The sequence below is a fragment of the Paroedura picta genome, chromosome 2, assembly GCF_049243985.1.
Source record: "Paroedura picta isolate Pp20150507F chromosome 2, Ppicta_v3.0, whole genome shotgun sequence".
NCBI lineage: Eukaryota > Metazoa > Chordata > Lepidosauria > Squamata > Gekkonidae > Paroedura > Paroedura picta.
The window spans coordinates 171,138,072-171,160,232 of record NC_135370.1 but is presented as its reverse complement, the minus strand read 5'-3'; the positions used below and the strand labels follow the sequence as shown (position 1 = coordinate 171,160,232).

The 22,161-nt window shown below is 50.1% G+C and overlaps 1 protein-coding gene across 4 annotated transcripts in view; it reads right to left on the bottom strand.

The window, feature by feature from the left end:
- The window catches only part of INF2 (inverted formin 2), an 89,727-nt gene that overhangs the window by 5,483 nt on the left and 62,083 nt on the right, over positions 1-22,161 (bottom strand). For all 4 annotated transcript variants that reach the window (XM_077323837.1, XM_077323836.1, XM_077323839.1 and 1 more), the window contains 14 exons: positions 21,185-22,090; positions 19,674-19,819; positions 17,836-17,897; positions 16,392-16,494; positions 16,199-16,284; positions 15,464-15,564; positions 14,427-14,497; positions 13,842-13,949; positions 11,583-11,653; positions 9,506-9,626; positions 8,556-8,720; positions 7,100-7,202; positions 4,031-4,192; positions 2,182-2,982 (listed from right to left, as the gene is read on the bottom strand). In XM_077323837.1, the coding sequence (XP_077179952.1) occupies positions 2,182-2,982; positions 4,031-4,192; positions 7,100-7,202; positions 8,556-8,720; positions 9,506-9,626; positions 11,583-11,653; positions 13,842-13,949; positions 14,427-14,497; positions 15,464-15,564; positions 16,199-16,284; positions 16,392-16,494; positions 17,836-17,897; positions 19,674-19,819; positions 21,185-22,090 (3,006 nt within the window). The remainder of the gene's footprint in view (positions 1-2,181; positions 2,983-4,030; positions 4,193-7,099; positions 7,203-8,555; positions 8,721-9,505; positions 9,627-11,582; positions 11,654-13,841; positions 13,950-14,426; positions 14,498-15,463; positions 15,565-16,198; positions 16,285-16,391; positions 16,495-17,835; positions 17,898-19,673; positions 19,820-21,184; positions 22,091-22,161) is intronic.

The following is a 22,161-nucleotide window of genomic DNA, read 5'->3' as shown; positions in this document are numbered from 1 at the left end:
GGTCCCCAACCGCTGGGCCGCGAAGGCCCTGGCACTGGGCCGCGGCTCCCTGCCTCCGAAGGGCCGCGCCGGGCCACACGTGCGCGTTTGCGCCATGCGCGGCCGCAAATGCACATGCGCGGCACTCCTGAGCATGCGTGCGTGTGCGGCCAGGTCGCGCAAGCACATTTGCGCCATGCGCAGCCGCAAATGTGCATGTGCGGCACCCCCGCATGCGTGCATGCGCAGAAATGCAGCACATGCACGTTTGTGGTTGCATATGGTGCAAGCGCGCATGCGCAACCCGGCCGACTGCCCTCCCCGCTGCCGCCGGCCCACAGCCTGGAAAAGGGCCCGCAGCCCCGAAAAACTATTCCCGGCAGCTCCCAACCAGAGCATGCAATAAACCTTCAAATGAATTGGGGACCACCTGTACAAAAGCAGTCTGGGATGCTGATATCCAGAGGGCAGCCTTTTCTCATGGGGAGCCCAGTAAGGGCATGGGGGAAAGCTTCACTATGTGGGCTTCACCATGTGGGCTTAATTCTCTATGAATTAAGAGTACTTCTATAAACTATTTTCGATGGTTAATACATGTCTGACGTGGTACTGAACTGTTCAACTTTATGCGGCTTGACGGTCATTTCCTCTTTGTAATGGCGAGACCAGGGATGTTAGTTGAACGGACATAGACAGCCTCAAAGGGGAATCATATAGATTTATGGAGGAGTAATCTAGCAGTGGCTACTGGCCATGGTGACTGAAGAGAACCTCTGTGTTCAGAGGCAGTCAGCCTTTGAATTCTAGAGCTTCTAAGAAGAACTGGTGGCCACTATGTGAGGCAGGATGCTGGACTAGAGGGACCACTGGTCTGATCCAACAGGACTCTTCTTATGTTCTAATGAAGGCCTTGGCCTCTCTGACCTATTTTAGCCCTTGAGACAAACTGGATGGCCACTGTGTGAGGCAGGATGTTTCGGCCCTCCAGAGGAACTGGCCGGCTACTGTGTGAGACAGGATGCTGGACTAGATGGGTCACTGGTCTCATCCAACAGGGCTCTTCTGATGTTCTTATTAAGGCCTCAGCTTCTGTGCCCTGTTGTTGGCCCTCCAGAAGAATTGGTTGCCCCCTGTGTGAGACAGGAGGCTGGACTGGATGGGCCCCTGGTCTGACCCAGCAGGGCTCTCCTGATGTCCTTAGGAAGGCCTCGGCCTCTCTGCCCTGTTGCTGGCCCTCCAGAGGAACTGGCTGGCCCCTGTGTGAGACAGGAGGCTGGACTGGATGGACCCCTGGTCTGACCCAGCAGGGCTCTCCTGATGTCCTTAGGAAGGCCTCGGCCTCTCTGCCCTGTTGCTGGTCCTCCAGAGGAACTGGTTGGCCCCTGTGTGAGACAGGAGGCTGGACTGGATGGACCCCTGGTCTGACCCAGCAGGGCTCTCCTGATGTCCTTAGGAAGGCCTCGGCCTCTCTGCCCTGTTGCTGGCCCTCCAGAGGAACTGGCTGGCCCCTGTGTGAGACAGGAGGCTGGACTGGATGGGCCCCTGGTCTGACCCAGCAGGGCTCTCCTGATGTCCTTAGGAAGGCCTCGGCCTCTCTGCCCTGTTGCTGGCCCTCCAGAGGAACTGGCTGGCCCCTGTGTGAGACAGGAGGCTGGACTGGATGGACCCCTGGTCTGACCCAGCAGGGCTCTCCTGATGTCCTTAGGAAGGCCTCGGCCTCTCTGCCCTGTTGCTGGCCCTCCAGAGGAACTGGCTGGCCCCTGTGTGAGACAGGAGGCTGGACTGGATGGACCCTGGTCTGACCCAGCAGGGCTCTCCTGATGCTCTTAGGAAGGCCTCGGCCTATCTGCCCTGTTGCTGGCCCTGCAGAGGAACTGATTGGCCCCTGTGTCAGACAGGATGCAGCATTAGATGGACCACAGGTCTGATCCAGAAGGGCTCTTCTTACGTTCACTTCAGTGACCATTTGCAAGTTCCATTCCACACAGTAAAATCCAGTTGCAAAATGCATTGTAAGTAAATTAAAGTGTGTTATTTTGTGTGTGTAAAAACGCCTAAATCTTGTGTAAATTGCATTCGACTATTGATCACTGTGGAGTGTGATCAGTGAGGCAAGGGAATCTATCCCAAGCTAGTTCTCCCCTTCCAGCCATTATATTAAAATCTTGCTGACTTTCACCAACCGGAATCAAGATGGTTTACCTGAATGGCTTTTGCTGGGCCTCTTCTTCTTCTTTCTCCTCGCCGAACCTCTTTGGCCGTCCTTGTCCGCGAGGGGGTGTTCCGAGGGGAACGTCGCCGAACACGAAGAATCGGTCACCGGCTCTTCCGAGAACGACCGCTCTTGAGACGTGTCCAGCAAGGAGTCCACGGAAGGATCTTCATTCTCTTTCAGCACCTCTGCTGGTGACCCGGGCGGCAGCTCTGTTGCCTCAGGAGTTACCTCAAGAATGGTCAGATCTTCCGCCTTTCCCGGCGTTTCCTCCTTTCCGTTTTCTTTCCCGATACGACTCCCCAGTTGGTCCTTTGAATCCAAGTTGTTTTGCGATCCGACTGGCTCAGTTCGGCCGGTTTGGTCTCCTGAAACAACAGGATCCCCTTTGCCTGTTAAGCAGGCCGAGGTGCCGGAACGAACGCCGGCGAACTTTATGAAAGAGCCCGATTGCGAAAACGCTAAGTCTTCATAGTCTACATGGTCCTGAGAGCTAGAGAGAACGTTCCGGTTTCGCTCTGTTCCACCAGTGGATTCAGGGCCTACCTCCAACGGCAGAACATTTAATGCACTTTTCTCAGCACTGGGCTGGGCTAGAGAAAACCCTCCGTTTCTGACAGCAGCGCAGGACGTGTGGGAAGCTGGTAAGTCAGAGGCCGCCACGTTGTGATTCTCCCTGGGAGACGTCGCTTCTGGGTGAGCTGTTTCCTCTAAATGTCCCTGGGCATTATTTTGAGAGGTCATGCCGGCCTCGGGTTTTACGGGGTCTTTGGTGGTTGGAATGCTTTTGCCTGAAAAGGAACAAAGTCGAGAAGGATCAACCCAAATTAGGGTAGCCGGCTCCAAGTAGGGAATTTTGGGGAAGAAGAAGAAGAAGAAGAGTTGGTTCTTATGTGCCACTTTTCTCTACCTGAAGGAGTCTTAAAGTGGCTTCCATTTGCCTTCCCTCTCCCCACAACAGACACCCTGTATGGGAGGGGAGGCTGAGAGAGCCCTGATATCACTGAAGAAGAAGAAGAGTTGGTTCTTATGTGCCACTTTTCTCTACCTGAAGGAGTCTTAAAGTGGCTTCCATTTGCCTTCCCTCTCCCCACAACAGACACCCTGTATGGGAGGGGAGGCTGAGAGAGCCCTGATATCACTGAAGAAGAAGAAGAGTTGGCTCTTATATGCCACTTTTCTCTACCTGAAGGAGTCTCAAAGTGGCTTCCATTTGCCTTCCCTCTCCCCACAACAGACACCCTGTATGGGAGGGGAGGCTGAGAGAGCCCTGATATCACTGAAGAAGAAGAAGAGTTGGCTCTTATATGCCACTTTTCTCTATCCGAAGGAGTCTCAAAGTGGCTTACAATCGCCTTCCCTTTCCTCTCCCCACAACAGACACCCTGTGGGGTGAGTGAGGCTGAGAGAGCCCTGATATCACTGCTCGGTCAGAACAGCTCTATCAGTGCTGTGGGGAGCCCAAGGCCACCCAGCTGGCTGCATGTGGGGGAGTGCAGAATCAAACCTGGCATGCCAGATTAGAAGTCCGTACTCCTAACCACTACACCAAGCTGGCTCAGGGAGGTGGCTGGGGAGGGTGCGATTTGGATAGGGACAAGCCTCATGCCACAGAATCCATCCTCCAAACCAGCAATTTCCTCCAGGGAAACTGATCCCTGCAATCCCTGCCTTCCTTCTAAGCAACTTAGGTCAGCATGCCCAGTTCTCACGCTAACGGGACAGATAGATCACAGGTGCCCTTTGTTTTCCAACAAGCAGACCTTTGAGGTGAAGAGGACAGAAGCTTTTGCCTTCCAAGAAAGGGAAGGCAGAGGTTAGCGGGTCTGCTTTGCTTACCGATCTCTCTCCCCTTCGGAGCCTGACCCGGCGAGGTTTTGACTGGGGTATCCGACTCGGCCTTGTTCCGGGCCGTTTTCCGCAGCTGGAAGCCCTTCCTGATGTCGGCCAGCAAGGCATCGATCACACACACCTCCTCCTGCTTCACGGCCCCTTTCTTGACTGTCGCGGGAAAGAGAGGAGAGCGTCAGCTGATCCCAAGATGGGGACAGATTCCACTGCCTGGTGTTCCCGGGCTGGTGTTCCCGGCCCAGTACTCTGCCCCCGATGGCCACATGTGGAAGTGCAAGCATTGACAAGAGGATCATGCTTGTAAGAACAGACGCACAGTACACTTGGGTTTGTTCAGAATCCTAGTAGCATGCTAGGGGGCCTTTACACTGATTGTTGAGCGGAGGGGTCTTCATACTTATATGGCTTGCAGACGGCAGGAATGAAAAAAGGGCGCTTCACATGCTCTGTTAGTGACTGAGCATGCGCACTGCACATTGAGCATGCATGAGGACCACAAGCCACGTTTAGTGTGAAGGTTCCCTTTAGGTACTGGGGCACTGCGCTTGCCGTGTCCTGCCAAGGTTCAAGAAATGAAGAGGATGAAGGGTGTGCCCTGCTTTACTTGTGCAACAGAAGTAAGAGCACCCACTGTGCTCTGCTAGGGCCCCGCGAATCCTTAAACTTGGTCTGGATCTATTTCTATCTAATCCATACTTGGTTTCCCAGTTGCTGCTGGGGTTATAGAATCAGCCCAGACACTGAAGCATTTCTGTGGACAGAAGGCTTTCCACCCATTGAGGGCCACGTTCACAACTCTCTCCTACTGCATAGAACCCTAGAGTTAGAATGGACTACACAGGCCATCTAGTCCCACCCCTCGTTCAATGCAGGATCAGCCTCAAAGCATCCAGGAGAAGGATCTGTCCAGCCCCTGCTTGAAGACCGCCTTTGAGGGGGAGCTCACCACCTCCTTAGGCAGCCCCTTCCACTGCTGAACCAGACTCATAAAATCCTAGAGTGGGAAGGGGCCATCCAGGCCATCTGGTTCCCCCTCCCTCAATGCAGGATCAGCCTCAAAGCATCCAGGAGAAGGATCTGTCCAGCCCCTGCTTGAAGACCGCCTTTGAGGGGGAGCTCACCACCTCCTTAGGCAGCCCCTTCCACTGCTGAACCAGACTCATAAAATCCTAGAGTGGGAAGGGGCCATCCAGGCCATCTGGTTCCCCCTCCCTCAATGCAGGATCAGCCTCAAAGCATCCAGGAGAAGGATCTGTCCAGCCCCTGCTTGAAGACCGCCTTTGAGGGGGAGCTCACCACCTCCTTAGGCAGCCCCTTCCACTGCTGAACCAGACTCATAAAATCCTAGAGTGGGAAGGGGCCATCCAGGCCATCTGGTTCCCCCTCCCTCAATGCAGGATCAGCCTCAAAGCATCCAGGAGAAGGATCTGTCCAGCCCCTGCTTGAAGACCGCCTTTGAGGGGGAGCTCACCACCTCCTTAGGCAGCCCCTTCCACTGCTGAACCAGACTCATAAAATCCTAGAGTGGGAAGGGGCCATCCAGGCCATCTGGTTCCCCCTCCCTCAATGCAGGATCAGCCTCAAAGCATCCAGGAGAAGGATCTGTCCAGCCACTGCTTGAAGACCGCCTTTGAGGGGGAGCTCACCACCTCCTTAGGCAGCCCCTTCCACTGCTGAACCAGACTCATAAAATCCTAGAGTGGGAAGGGGCCATCCAGGCCATCTGGTTCCCCCTCCCTCAATGCAGGATCAGCCTCAAAGCATCCAGGAGAAGGATCTGTCCAGCCCCTGCTTGAAGACTGCCAGTGAGGGGGAGCTCCCCACCTCCTTAGGCAGCCCATTCCACTGCTGAACCAGACTCATAAAATCCTAGAGTGGGAAGGGGCCATCCAGGCCATCTGGTTCCCCCTCCCTCAATGCAGGATCAGCCTCAAGCATCCAGGAGAAGGATCTGTCCAGCCCCTGCTTGAAGACTGCCAGTGAGGGGGAGCTCCCCACCTCCTTAGGCAGCCCCTCCCACTGCTGAACTAGACTCATAGCATCCTAGAGTGGGAAGGGGCCATACAGGCCATCTAGTCCAGCCCCCTGCTCAGGGCAGGATCAGCCTCAAGCATCCAGGAGAAGGATCTGTCCAGCCCCTGCTTGAAGACTGCCAGTGAGGGGGAGCTCCCCACCTCCTTAGGCAGCCCCTTCCACTGCTGAACTAGACTCATAGAATCCTTGAGTGGGAAGGGGCCATCCAGGCCATCTGGCCCCCCCTCCCTCAATGCAGGATCAGCTGACTGCATCCCAAACAAGTATTTGTCCAGCCGCTGCTTGAAGACTGCCAGAGAGGGGGAGCTCACCACCTGTTCACCACACTACCCTTGCTGTAAAAAAATTACTGTAAAAAAACAATATTCCCAATTTTTTGTTGTCCTTTTCCACCCATAGTTTAAACCCGTTACTTTGAGCCCTTTCCTATGCTTCCAGCAGGAGTAGCACCCTGCTCTCCTCTAAGCGACAGCCTTTCAAATATGTAAGGACAGCAAATCTTGGGGGGACAGGAGACTGTCCCCACAGCAAGAGCCTGGCAGCGAGAAAGCTGATCTCCGTGGGTGGAAATCCATTCAATTCGCTGAAACATCCCAGCTGATCCGAGCCATTACAAGCACCTGGTTCACATCCAGCCTTGTTACGGCCCCAAATGAAGGTGGTTATCCTTTCTGGGAAGAGGCCGAAAAGGAGCAACCGTTCTGCACCCCTCTGGGGACGTCAACTGGAATGTGTCTCCTAGTTTTCCCTCTTGGCTGCCTGCTGCTTGGCTCTTCCAAGTCCTTGCCGCATCTTGCAATGAGGTTTCGTGCCAGATCTCTGGGTGCCCTGCCTCCGTTTATCTGGGGGCGAGACTTTGCACCGTGGTTGCGGGACCTGGCTTGTGCAAACCGGGACTGTGAGATCAAGCCCAGGTGTTCCAAAAAGGTGCCAAGGCACCAGAGCAAGCAGGGAATGGCCTTGACAACAATGGCCATTGTGGCTACGTGCACGTAAGCTCAAGTCAGACTTGCGGATACTCACTGATCTTCCCGTTTTCCCCTTTCTGCCTCTTTGCCTCTTCCTCCACCAGCTGCTTCTTCCGCTTCTCGGCCTTTGCGGCTTGTTCTTTTCGGTCCTTGTTTTCCTGTGGATGGGAAAGGGGGGCAGGTGGCAATGGCTTTCGGATTGGTACATCCGCAGTCGTTCTGTTTGAGCTGGGTGGCTTTTTGTGTGCTGCTCGTTTTTTATTGTCAGAGCATTTTTAATAATGTAGCAGCAAGCCGCTTCGGAAGCGTTTCCAGGATAAGGCAAGAATGTGAAAGGATAATCATGGCAGTCACTATCTAGTACTTTATATCCTAGTCCCTTCTTTTAGGGAGCTTAGATCAATCTGGACGGCTCTCCCACTTGCCCTTTTATCCCACGTTCGGCCCCGTTGTCAGTGAATCAGCCATATCTACCGGTTTTCTTGGCTGTTGCCTCAAAACTCAGAAGAAGAGGATCTGGGTTTTATACTTGCTTTTTAACTACTTAAGTGTCTCAGAATCTGCATTTGCTTCCTAGTATCACAGAGTCATAGAAACATAGAGTTGGAAGGGACCTCCTGGGTCATCTAGTACAACCCCCTGCACTATGAAGGACACTCACAACCCTCTCGCTCATCCACTGTCACCTGCCACGCCCTTGAACCTTCACAGAATCAGCCTCTTTGTCAGATGGCTCTCCAGCCTCTGTTTAAAATTCTGCAAAGATGGAGAACCCACCACCTCCCGAGGAAGCCTGTTCCACTGAGGAACTGCTCTAACTGTCAGGAATTTCTTCCAGAGGTTTAGACGGGATTTCTTTTGCATTAATTTCATCCCATTGGTTCTGGTCCGTCCCTCTGGGGCAAGAGAGAACAACTCTATTCCACCCTCTATATGGCTGCCTTTTAAATACTTGAAGATGGTTATCGGATCCCCTCTCAGTCATCCACAACATGCACCTTTAGAAGCTAAAATGACTAAACCGAGGCCATTGTACTGTGGTAACTTTATAATCAGACAAGACTCACTGGAAATGAGAATAAGGCTAGGAAAAGTGGAAGGCAGCAGGGTAAGAAGAAGACACAACGGGAGATGGATGGATTCCCATCAAAGAAGCCATGGCTTTCAGTTGACAAGACCTAAGTATGGTCTTCCATTTCTGAACTACTTTCATGTTCAGAGACAGTCAACCTCTGAATCCCAGGGTCTGGTGGAAGTCCTTGGCCTGTAGTTGGCCTTCCAGAGGAACTGGTTGGCCACTTATGAGACAGGATACTGGACTAGATGGACCACTGGTCTTAACCAGCAGGGCTCTTCTTACATTCTTGTGTTTTTCCCAACCTTAAGTAGCACAACCCCTTTCTCCCCCTTCAGGATTTCACCACTCCTTTCTGCTGCCTTCACATACCATCCCAGAGAATGAGACCTTCCCATCATTATAATAGCACTCCCGAACATGCTCAGAGTCCAACCTTCAATGCCTTGATGAAGAGGTCCCGGAAAGTCTTCATTGTGCCAAAGACATCTTCCAAAGACAATTTGTTTGGGTCCTCACAGAGGTAGGTGGCAAGCTCCACCTTCTTCCTTTCAATATTTTCAAACTCCTCCTCCAGTTTCTGGTTTGCACTTATGCTATCCTGAAAGAGACAGAGTCAGTGTTTTGTTTTGATTTTTAAAGCACTGGCTGACTACGTTGACCCGAGTCAGGTTCAAGGTTGTGGTATTAACCTTTAAGGCCATCCATGCTCAGGGCCCCACTTATCTGATGGCCTGCTTGCCTGCTTCTGCGAGGGCTAATTTATTGGGGGTCCCTGGCCCGAGGGAAGTTTGCCTGGCCTCATCCAGGGCCAGTGCTTTCTCGGTCCTAGCCCTATTCTGGTGGAATAAGCTCCCAGAAATGCTGAGGGCCCTGATGGAGCTCTCGAAGTTCTGCAGAGTCTGCAAGACAGAGATCTTCCACCAGGTCTTCGGTTGAGGCTAGAGCTATTAAGATCTGGGCTCCACTAAATAAGATCTATGCAGTTCCCTTTGTACACCACCGGAGGTGCTATTCATCGGTGTGTATGGGGAGATTGGGAGAGTTACCTTCCACCAATTGGCCTTGGTTTGTGATGTCCATTGTAAGAAGGTTTGTAATGGGTTTTAATGTGGGAGGTTTTATTCTGAATTGTTAACCGGTCAATGGGAGTGGTGGGACAGAAGTCAGTCAGTCAGTCAGTCAGTCAGTCAGTCAGTCAGTCAGTCAGTCAGTCAGTCAGTCAGTCAGTCAGTCAGTCAGTCAGTCAGTCAGTCAGTCAGTCAGTCAGTCAGTCAAATAAAAAATTAAAATTGAAATTGAAATTGAAATTGAAATTGAAATTGAAATTGAAAATGCTGGACAGTTTAAGTACGCGGTGTGGGAGCTCTGGTCTGTTAAGCCGACCTGAATGGCTTTTTCATACTGGGCTTTCACTTCGTCCGGCGAGGCTGACAAGTCCTTCTTGAGTTTCAGCAGTTTCTTTAAATTGGAACTGGATTCGGACCGTATCACGTCAAGGTTGACTCTGGGGGGAAAGAAAGGACATGCCGTAAAACTATACAGATAAAGAACAGCTGGCTCCTCGGAAGGCCCGGAAAACTGGATGCGCAGATAATGGAAAGGATTCTACTTTCAGAACTCAACTTTATCATTAAGACTTAAAAGCAGGTTGAAGGACGCAAGCCCTTTCTAAGGCCCAGGGGATGAATGTTTGTTTCATTAAGACATAAAAACAGGTTGAAGGACGCAGGCCATTCTAAGGCCCAGGGGATGAATGTTCGTTTCAGATCCTCCCCCTTCCTCCTCACAACACCCTGTGCCAATGCCATTTCCCCCATCAGCTGGAAAAGAAACAGACATGCGTGAAAGACAAATCCCCTTTTGAAGTCCTTTGCAAGATATAAAAGTCCTCCAAAAAGCTGGATTTCCCCCCAGGCATGGTGATTTTCGAGTAGAGGTCCCAGCCTCCAGGTGGGACCCGGAGATCCCCTGGAATTACAGCTCCTCTCCAGACTACAGAGGTTCTCCCCTAGAGAAAATGGATGGTTTTGTTATGTATGTGGCCTCAACAGTGCTAATCCTAACCACTATGCTACCGAAGGAATTGAATTGTGGCCAATCCTAGGCTCTGTTTGCTATGGACTTACAGACAAATGAGAAGCACCCGTTAAAGACCAATCAGGGTCTTTGGCGGGCTGCCACAAATGTGTATAAGTTCGTGTTCCTCCCCTAGTTGTTGTTCAATATTTGGTTGTGTTTGGATTTAATAAAGAACTGTGTTTTTGGAGAAATACTAGCCTGTGTCTATCAAACTGCAGACTCTGTTGCCCTGTCCTCCCCAGGCACCATCCCCAAATCTCTAGGGATTTCCCCACCCGGAACTGGTATCCCTAATCTTGGTGTTGAAGGCTATTAAAGAACTTGTAATGTCATCCAGTGCTTCTAGATCTATTGACCACGGTACTAGAGTATTAGTGACGTGTATCAATAAGAACACAAAGATCTGGGAGACTGGGGTTTGAATTCCCACACTATCATGAGGCTCACAAGTGCCGTTGCGTCTGTCACTCTCTCGTCTCAACCTGTTTGAAAGGCGAAAAATATATGCATCCATTATGCATTCAAATGTACTAGGCAGACAGCATGCAACGATAAAACCCAATTTTGATGAAGAGATCATCCATGTACGGTTGGATCATCCACATGCAATCGCCAATAAATATCTCCAGACAGTTTATTGTATTCAGCACAACTTATTAGGAATAAGGTAAAGCTGTGCTCTTCTCTAGCTCGACAGAAATTAATCTGGGAGAAGGCTGACTTTCGATCCATTTCTAATCCTCTGTCAAGAAGATCTCCTTTAAATCCTTGCCCTGCTTTTTTTGAAAATTGGGGGAAAGCTATCCAAATGAAGCAGGGGTCAATAAAACGTCGTTCTTTGCCCTTTGGTATCAGCATGGCTTAATGGAATTTGGAAGGTGGATTTGACGGCGAGATTAATGTACCAAACTAGATGTTGGGCTAGAAACTCCGAATTACAAGGAGAGACTTGTTGAGGAATATTCAACGCAAAGAAACAGGGACTGATCGAGAGTCTGAGTTCCCTCTCAGGGAATGTGCTGAATCCCCCTTTTAAAAGCTATTTAAACTAAAGGCTATCGCTACACTTTGGGACAAGGACCTCTGTAAGATCTCTACAAATCATTTCGGCAATGAGTCGAACCTCTAGGTGGCGCCTGGAGAGCTCCTGTTTTTATGAAGGAGCTCCAGGGAGCCAAGATCAGCTGCTTCCCTGGAGAAAATGCCTGCTCCAGAGGGTGGACTTGAGGGCCTTATGTTCTGCTGAGGGCCCCACCCCACCCCACTCCAAACCCTCCCCTCACCAGGCTCTGTCCTCAAAATCTCCAGATATTTCCCAGACCAGACCTGGCAACCCTACTTTAGAGCAGACAACACACACACACACATCATGCATTCTTACCCAGCAGCTTTTGAAACACGTTCAAGATCATTGGGAAGCTGCAGCAAGTCGGTGTGAGACCTTTCCACTTCCTGGGAGTAAAAACATGGAGGGAGGGAAAATATCAGATTGTTTATTCTGGTTTGCATACTAGGTAGTGGAACAGCGATAAAAAATGCCTCCTCTTAGTCTCTTTGGAACTACTGTCCGGGTGGTTCATACCAAGGGTTTCCAGATCCCTTGGTATGAACTGGTCTGGGCAGGGGTCCCCCGTGTTTAGGACATACCTCCCCGCACTGCAGCCCCCCTGCAACCAAACTGGAATAACCATTGCAAATTAACATGACATGCTGACGTCACCCGGAAGTGATGCTGGTACATTGTGTGTGTGTGTGACTCTCTGGTTTTGGAGCAAAACTCTATGATCAGAAGCTAATTCTACCATAGAGTTTTTTTCCAAAAGCCTGAGCACCCCCCCCCCCCCGATGTTCTGACATCACTTTTGGGCAGGGGTAGTCAAACTGCGGGCCTCCAGATGTCCATGGACTACAATTCCCAGAAGCCCCTGCCAGCATTTGCTGGCAGGGGCTTCTGGGAATTGTAGTCCATGGACATCTGGAGGCCCGCAGTTTGACTACCCCTGCTTTTAGGGAATGTCAGCATGCTGCATTAATTTCCAGAATGTGCACCCCCCCCCTTCCCCAGCCAGCAGCTAAAAGGCACCTGGCAATTCTTTTAATACCATCTGAGGCCAAGCTGGCTGGCACTGCTAGGAAAGAGAGTTGGCAGGCTGCAGTGTCAACCTTCTGGGAGGAAGTGAGGGGTGAGGCCTGGTGTGCCAGCATGCCTGTGTTACTTCCAACAAAACCCAGAAGTGACATAAGGGATGCTCTGGCAGTTTGTGAGTACTGTTATGAATCATAGAATCATAGAGTTGGAAGGGGCCATACAGGCCATCTAGTCCAACCCCCTGCTCAACGCAGGATCAGCCCAAAGCATCCTAAAGCATCAAAGAGAAGTGTGTATCCAACCTTTGCTTGAAGACTGCCAGTGAGGGGGAGCTCACCACCTCCTTAGGCAGCCTATTCCACTGCTGAACTACTCTGACTGTGAAATTTTTTTCCCTGATATCTAGCCTATATCGTTGTACTTGAAGTTTAAACCCATTACTGTACTTGAAGTTCAAACCCATTACTGTGTACTTGAAGTTTAAACCCATTATGCTTTTACTATAGAGCGTTTGCCTAATTCTAGAGTGGCCCCAGGTCACTTCTTGGGTTTTTTTTTACTGGAAGTGGTGTAAGCTTGCTTGGATGATGACAGAGCACCTGAGTCCCTCCTCCCATTTCCTCCCACTGGTACCTGAAGTGCCAGCAGCCAATGAGAGGAAATCTCTACTAGGAAAGCAAGGGGAAAAGACCGTCCCAGAAAAGCCTTTTACAGTGGACTTTCAAGTGGAGTTGCCCCTTACTAAGTGAATTGACTTAGGAGGGTGTATTTCTGGTTAGGGCTGCATTGTTAAACTGGTTTAGAAATGAAGGGAAGCTAGTGGGCTTATGTGCTTGTAAAGACCCATGGAATCAAACTACCAAATGGGAGATAATTTTTCATAGCAAACAGTTATGCAAAAAAGGCAGGACATGCATACAACCCACCTTCCCCAAGACCCAGCATAAATGCTTCCATCTTTCAAGCCTTTTAGTTAAACTATGCATGTATAAGCCAGAGAAAGTTAAGTCAGTTTAAGCTATATTTTCTTCAATGGAGTTGAACATCAGAACGAACTGCACTGAGATCTAATCCTGGAAACAAATGGGTTGAACTTAAACTCTGAATTTCGACAACAAAATTTTAGTCCCCTGGCACTTGAGGACCTACAAAGATTTATTCAAGGTGTGAGCTTTCGAGTGCAGGCACTCTTCCTCAGAATTTTGAAATGGTGAATTGAGGCGCAGGATATGTGTGGAATTTCCCGCTTGGTAAAGGTATCCCCTGTGCAAGCACCGAGTCATGTCTGACCCTTGGGGTGACGCCCTCTAGCGTTTTCATGGCAGACTCAATATGGGGTGGTTTGCCAGTGCCTTCCCCAGTCATTACCGTTTACCCCCCAGCAAGCTGGGTACTCATTTTACCGACCTCGGAAGGATGGAAGGCTGAGTCCACCTTGAGCCGGTTGCTGGGATTTAACTCCCAGCCTCATGGGCAAAGCTGTCAGATGGCTGCCTTACCACTCTGCGCCACAAGAGGCTCTATTCCCGCTTGGACACAGCAGTAAAATACCTCCAAAATGTGGTGAAGTAGAGTAATTCGGGTTTGGTTCGCTTTGGTTTCAGTTAACTTGAGCAAGGTGCCAATTTTAAAGCCGTCGGCGTCTCCTGTGTGACTTCCCTAAGAAAGGAAACCAAATCAAATCAGAAAAAGGTATGAACAACCCCTGCATCAGGCACTGAGGAAATTTAGATGCTTGCATTTTGGCATAAGAATAAGAGATTTCTTTTATACCCTGCTTTTCACTACCCAAAGGAGCCTCAAAATGGCTTACACAATTACTTTTCCCTTCCTCTCCCCACAACAGACACCCTGTGAGGTGGGAGGGGGGGTTGAGAGTGCTCTGAACAGACCTCCCCAAACCTGAGAGCCAAAGGCCACATATATATATAATATAATTTAAAGAAGGACAACCACTGAGGAAAACAAAATTGAAAACGGTTTAATCTAGAGGCCGTTCTGGTTGTGCTTATACACATAAAAATATAAGAAGAGATAAGAAACGTTTATTTGTATTTATTGTTAAATTGTTTAATATAGCCCGGGATAGGTTCTTCTTCGTGAACAAAGATATATGGCAGAAAGAAGAATACTTACATAGTTCAAAAAGTTTCCAACTTTGAGGATCAATTGGCAGAAAACTGGCAGCCGTTGGCTTTGGAGGAGATCTGGAAAAAAATTTTAAAATTTTTTTACACTTTTTTTTTTTACAACTTGAGCATCTTCAGCATCACTAGTGGGGTATATCTGTCAAAGTTAGCCGGGGAGTTAAAATTATGTGCAGTTCACCCACTTATCAATAAACACTCAGCGCTGTGAAAACTTTGGGGCAGTTTGAAATCCTGTAGAACTAAAGGTCAAGCTATGTGTTATGCTAATAACAGGGCTCCTGCCAAAAATGGCAGTCAGGTGTCCGGAGTCTTTCTCTTCCAGCTGCAACATCTGGTAGAAAACAACCCCTGCTTCATCTATAATGCTGTGATCCTCCATCTGGCCACCTTGGAGCAAGAGGAGGGAGATCCAGGATAGTATAACATCATGATATGGTAAATCCTACTTAAACATTAGGGAGGAGAAAGGCAGACCTGGAGCTGTCTTTTTCAGCAGCAGTCACGCGTACATTCCCTACTGAAAACACCTTTCTGATTATATCCTCTGTGTGTCAAAGTCCCCAGCAAGAGAGCAAGGCTCCCTTGACTCCCCTCTAGTGGAAACGGCATCTTTTTCAAAGTGGTGTTAGGCCAGAGGAGGAAAAATTCAGCTAGGACTGGGTAAAACCACCCCCAAAATGGCCCGAGGACCGATGGACTTTGCTAATATCATTCCTGAAGCATTGAGAATGGTGAATTTATGAAAGATCCGTCATGTTTATCAGGCGATTTATTCAGAATGCATCATTATTTCACTGCCACAGAGAGAGAGGCAGCAAAGACAGCCAGGGTTAACTGAGGCTTCTTTTTGAATACGGTTGCTATGCAGATGGGGTTAGTACACTGCATACCAAACAGATACGGCTTTTTTCCACTCCTGTCGCCAGCCAAATGTGGAGATTCTAAACACACAGATGGCCCAGGCCAGGCCTACGGTCCATGTAGAGTGAGCACACACACACACACACACACACACACACACACCTTCACAGGCCCTCCTGACCGTTTCTGCTTTGGGCTGTAGCATCTCCAGTACGACCGTGGTCTCTTCACACATCAGCATGCACTCAATCCGCAGTTCGTAGCTAAAATGGAAAATCAGGAGAGATGCTGTGAGATAGATTCACGAGCAAGTGGGTAAATGCTCTTTGGGCTAGCTGTGTCACTGAAATTCCAGTGGCACGTAGGAGACAGGCGGAGCGAAACTGCAAAACGGTACTGCTTTGAACGTGCTCCAGCCGGCATAGGTTAACCGCAAGCACCACAATCAAGTTAGAATTTTAAACCATTGTAACACTAACAGGAGAGTAAAGGTTGATGGCTAGGTGAACCCAGAATGCACATTGCCCTGATGTTCATGGACTCAGATTCCCATGAGATCTTGCCAATTGGCCATGCTGGCAGGGGCTCATGGGAATTGCAGTCCATGAACATCTGAAGAGCCGCAATTTGGCCGCAACTGTTTGGCACTTCCCATCAACTCAAGTTGCAAAACTGTTACTGCTTACCTGTTTCTGAACTCCGGCCTGGCCCTGAAATGTCCCTTTAGGTTGCAGTTAGTCACATATTTTGTCACCAGTGCCCCGTTTAAAAAAAACAAAGTTTTGGGGAGAGCGGGCAATGCCCATTCTGCCACGGTTTGGACATTTATAGTGTAAACTGTGTGCAAATTGAACACGGTAGTAGAAGAAACAGGTGTGCAGCCCCTTAGAAGTTTACCTAGGAACCCCGAGGAGGAGGAGATAGAACTGGTCGGCATTTGCCAGCTTCTCCCTTTCTTCTTTGAAGGATTTCAAGTTTTCTTCCTAACGAGGAGACAGAAGCAGTGTCATAGCCGAATAACTGCGTAGCTACTTACAACACAAAGAAGAACAGAATGAAGAGAATTTTAAACAACGACAAAATGCCTTACTTCGAGCTTTTCCGGTAGGAGTTTCAGCAGCTGCTTGAGAACCTCCACGTCAAACTTCGCCCGGTCTCCTCTCTGAATCATATCAACCACCTCCTCATTTTTGCTGCAGACAAGACAAGGCTGCAGATTAGAAGCAATCAAAGTGTTCGCGTTTATAAGGTGTGGAGAGAAGGACGGGAGGAGGGAAGCTTGAGTCTAGGATCCAAGTCTGTTTGGATTGGCGAGATGGACAAAGCAATACTTCAAGCTCCGCACGATGGACCAAAGGAACTCACCGCCACAAGATGCGATGAAATGGTCACTAGCCAAGCTGGCTTTGAAAAAGGAATAGGTTAATTTAAGGAGGACAGGCCCACGAGTGACTAAGAGCCACTTCCCTGTGTAGTATACTAATACTGATACTGATACTAATCTTATCCATGGTTCCTCCTCCATTCCGGAATATGGCAAAACCTGCCATGGGACGTATTCGAGGGAAAGGCATTTAATCTTGCTAGAAGCAGTGCCTTCCTTGCCTCAGGGGAGTCCAAGGAATAAAGATAAGTGGGTAGAGTTTTATAGGAAACAGAGATACCCCCCAAACTGGGAGATCTACGCTTATATGTAAACTAGCTTCAAAGCCATTTCCTAAGAACGGGCCCTGAAAGGGTCCACTCCTCTGGCCCCTGGCCAGGCAGCTTAAGGTGGCTTTGGGCCGCAGCTGGCAGTCGGATCAAGTGGGGCGGGCGGGGGCTGGGCAGCTCGTTAGCAGGGCCGAGACAGAGCTGCTTAGCAGGCAGTCAGCAGGCCGGGAGGCCCTCGTCAGCAGGCCCAGCCTAGCAGGCCAGGAGGCCCTTGTTACCAAGCCCTTCACCACGACCCTTTGCCCAGGGCCCTCTCCCCTTACCTGCTGCTGGCTCCAGGCACTGAGGCGTCTGAGAGCAAAGAGGCTAGAGTCCAGGGACAGAGGGCGGGAGCTGCATGGGCAGGGCCAATCAGGGCAAAGCTGGCTGCACCCTGATTGGCCCTATTCCAATTTGGACAGCCGGACACGTCCCACCCCCTAGGCTGTTTCATAAATATATAGAGGAACAACAATGGATAAGGATGTTCTACAATGTTTTATATAAACTGCCCACAGGTGTATGGTGGTATTAAAACCTAAATGAATGAATGAATGAATGAATGAATGAATGAATGAATGAATGAATGAATGAATGAATGAGAGGCGAACCAGGTCTTGCAGAACCTAGAAGTTGAGAGCTCATGTCTAGAATGGGACCGCTTTCTAGGGCATGTACATTTGATCCAGTGATCCCTGGAAATCGCAGATCTCTGCCGCTACTACAGAGATCTTCTTTTAATGGGTTCTTCCCCCAAATTTGCCCAGACCGTGCACAAAATGGCACTGTCTTTTGGAAGGCTCGAGGAGAGCTTTTCGGAAAGTCCGCTTTAGACATCTTACCATCTAAACTGCTTCAAGAAGATGTTCAAATTGAGACTCTTCTTCGAATCCAGGAATGTGATCTGTGCAGGGGGAGGAAACAAGAGTTTATATTAGTCTTAATAAAATCTCACTCAGCTGGGCATCTATTTCCAGCCCGTTCCAACTTTTTTTACCGTTGAGAAACCCTTGAAACATTCATCAGGCTTTGAAAACCCCAAGAAGTGGCACCATGATGCAGAATATGGTTGGGAAGCACAGCTGTGGACACCCCCACCTGGGGCCCCTCCCCTTCCCACCCCTCCAGCTCCATCATTGGCCATTTTGAGAGGAGGGGGTGTCAACATGACCATATGTGGTCATTTCATGCAATAATTTTAAGTTTAATAATTTTTTGAAAATATATGAACAATGAATTCACTCCCACCCATTTGGGAAACCCTTGCAGGGCCGTTCGGAAACCCCAGGGTTTCACAAAACCCTGGTTGAGAAAGCCTGGTGTAGATAGATCAAACCAGCGAAGCATGATGGTACGGAGCCAGTGTGAGTCGGATTAGTATCTGGGAGATCTTGGTTCGAATCCCCACTCGGGCCACGATAGCTCACTAGGTGATTTGGGGCCAATCACATTCTCTCAGCCTAATCTGCCTCACAGGGTTGTTGTGAGAGTACAATGGAGGATAGGAGAACAGTGTATGCTGCTCTGGGTCCCCACTGAAAAGAAAGGTTTCAAAGGAATTAAACAAGGGATACATAAAATAAACAGGATGATTAGATCGTTGAGCTCGACCTGTGGAGATCCAGGCTCAAATAGTTTATATTCTATATGCTTTGTATTCTGGAGGCAACAGTGGGAGCGATTTTGGAGTTTTGGCCCCAATGGTGTACCTCCTGATTTGAAAAATGGGCCCAACTTTCTCACGTGCTATTATTCACCATCAATTGTGGGAGATTCAGACCACTGTCTGACTTTATCTAGACAGAGGGAGCCATGAACATCAGGGTGCAGACGCTGGATGTCTTGAGCATCTTCATAGTTTATTTAAAAGCCGTTTTACCACGGTTTTAACTGTTTTCCATCTATTCTATTTGACATTTTTATTGTTATTTGCATTTCTCATTTTGTACGCTGCCCAGAGCCAGCTACTGGGATCGGTGGTATAGAAATTTAATACACTTAAACTTAACTTAGGAGCCTCTTGTGGCGCAGAGTGGTAAGGCAGCCGTCTGAAAGCTTTGCCCATGAGGCTGGGAGTTCGATCCCAGCAGCCGGCTCAAGGTTGACTCAGCCTTCCATCCTTCCGAGGTCAGTAAAATGAGTACCCAGCTTGCTGCTGGGGGGTAAATGGTAATGACTGGGGAAGGCACTGGCAAACCACCCCGTATTGAGTCTGCCATGAAAACGCTGGAGGGCGTCACCCCAAGGGTCAGACATGACTCGGTGCTTGCACAGGGGATACCTTTACCTTTACCTTAAACTTAACTTAAAACAAATCCCAGCTTGCTATGAAGCACACTGAGTGACCTTGGACCACAGACTCCCTTTCAGCCCGACTTCTTCAAAGGACAAAAGGCGGCCATCAAAAGGAGGCCACATGAGGACAAAATGGCGGCCATCATGGGAGAGGGTGTGGTAAAAATGCATGAAACGAAGAAATCACCAGTCCTCTCTGCTGATATCCATGTTAGCTAAGAACCCAAAAGAAACAGCCTCCGACCATCTGAAAAATGTCCCCACCTGGTCTGCTAGAGAAGATCCTTGAAGCACTCCAGGTGACCAGATCTTTGTGAGGTAACTTTACTGGCACCCCTGGGCGGAATGTGCTGGATGTGTCACTATAGAACGAATCTCTGCGTACCTCTTTGGGTTCCATCTTCACTGGGGCAGCTCCCTTTTCCTTGGGCTTTGTTTGCGGGAAGCAAAACAGCTGTTCGATGCTTGAATAATCCGGCTCAATGACTTCCTCGACGCTGCTTGTGTTGGAAGCCCACATGGAATGGCCTTCTGCAAGATAAAAGACACCCTGGCTAGCTGTGGTGGCCATTTTTCAGACAAACGTGGCCCTCCGAAGTGAAACATCTTGTGGGACCTAAACGGAAGAATTGCTTCTAAAAATGGACGCCATGGAACCATTTGCTCTCGCAAGGGTGGCCAAGCTGTGGCCCTCCAGATGTTCATGGACTGCAATTCCCACGAGCCCCTGCTAACTGGCCATGCTGGCAAGGGCTCGTGGGAACAGTAGTCCATGAACATCTGGAGAACCACAGTCCAGCCACTGCTGGATGCCATATATTATGCATATAGAATAGTACAGGTGCACTGGAAAACCAATATGGCAATAAAAAATATCCAAGTAGAGTCGTCTCTCTTCAGTTTTCATTGTTTTTTAAATTCTTACTTCATACAAGTAACTTGTATGTACATGTTACAAGTACAAGTTACTTATGAAGTAAGAATTAAAAAACAACAGAAACTGAAGAGCAGGGGTAGTCAAACTGCGCCCCTCCAAATGTCCATGAACTACAATTCCCAGGAGCCCCCTGCCAGGATTCGCTGGCAGGGGGCTCCTGGGAATTGTAGTCCATGGACATCTGGAGGGCCGCAGTTTGACCACCCCTGCTGAAGAGAGACGACTCTACTTGGATATTTTTTATTGCCATATTGGTTTTCCAGTGCACCTGTACTATTCTATATCTGTTTCTTCACTGGAACCTACCCCTCCCAGTTCATTCATATATTATGCATATAGCAACCTCAATGTGCCCAAGGCCTTACCAATAGGGTTGGGAAATCCCTAGAGATTTTGGGGTGCAGCCTGAGGAAGGCGGGGTTTGCAGAGGGGAGGGGACTCAGCAGGGTCCAGGGTCCCAGAGTCCATCCTCCAAAGCAGCCATGTTCTCCAGGTGAGCTGATCTGTCACCTGGAGCTCAGTTGTATTCCCAGAAGATCTCCCGACACAACCTGGAGGCTGGCAGCCCTGCTTGCAAAGTACCTCTGCCTTGAGGAGCTTACAATCAAAGTCTAATGCAGGGATGCCAGCCTCCAGGTGAGACCTGGGGATCCCTTGAAATTACAGCTGGTCTGCAGACTACAGACATTAGTTCCCCTGGAGAAAATGGATGTTTTGGAGGAATCAGCTGTATGGGCTTTGTACCCCACTAAAGTCCCTGTCCTCTTCAGGGACCATCCTCAAATCTTCAGGAGTTTCCAACCTGGATCTGTCAACCCTACCCACAACCCCCTGCTGTTAAATAAACAAACACATTTCTGCATGCCAGTTGAAATTGTGCTGGTGAATTACATGGGCATTCGTCTCAGCGAGAAGAGCACCGGGGTAGGTGTAGGGAGAGAATACGGAGGTGCACTCACCTTTGACCACGTTGGAGGGGAGCTTCTGCCAGTTCAGTTTCTTCATCCTGAGCGTGGGCATCCTCACCCTCTTGGGGAACGGTCTGGCATACCCAAGCGAAGAACTGACCTGGGCCACCACCACTTCCTCCATGTTGCCCCCTAGAGGTGGGGGCGGGGGAATCCCCCCCATGCCAGGCAGTGGGGGAGGGGGTGGCACTCCTCCTACACCCGGCAGAGGCGGAGGTAGGGGTGGCATTCCTGGCAGCGGGGGAGGGGGCGGGATCCCGGCCATGCCAGGGAGAGGGGGAGGCGGCGGTGGCATTCCCGGAAGAGGTGGCAGAGGTGGGATCCCGGCCATGCCAGGGAGGGGGGGAGGTAGGGGTGGCATTCCCGGAAGAGGTGGTGGCGGTGGGATCCCGGCCATGCCAGGGAGAGGGGGAGGCGGCGGTGGCATTCCTGGAAGAGGAGGCGGGGGTGGGATCCCGGTCATGCCAGGAAGAGGTGGTGGAGGTGGAGGGAGGCCTGAAGCAACGATCATGGCTCCAGGCAGAGGAGGTGGAGGTGGTGGAGGAGGTACCAACATGGCCGCTGCTCCGGGGAGCGGAGGAGCTGGGGGTGGCGGCGGAGGGGCAATCAACGGAGGGCAGCTTTGCCCTGGCAGTGCTGAGCAAAGGGACAGCTCGGACGAGGTGATGGTCTCAGGGGCATGGGGTGGCTCTGGAACGGATGGGACGCCAGAAGGGCAGTTCTGGTTGGCTGGAGGGCAGTTCTGGTTGGCTTCCGAAAGCATCCCCAGGTCTTCGCTCGTCTGCGTGCTCTCGTTGACCTTGTTGGCCAGCTTTTTGGGCCCCGGACTGCGTTTCTTTGGGCCCTTCTTGATGGACAGCAGTCTCTCCATCACTTCTTCTACGCTGTTGTCTTGGACTGAGAGATGAGAAAAGCAAAGGGGTGGTTCGGAATGGTGAGAGTACCGCTGAAGTCAGATTATCTTTATT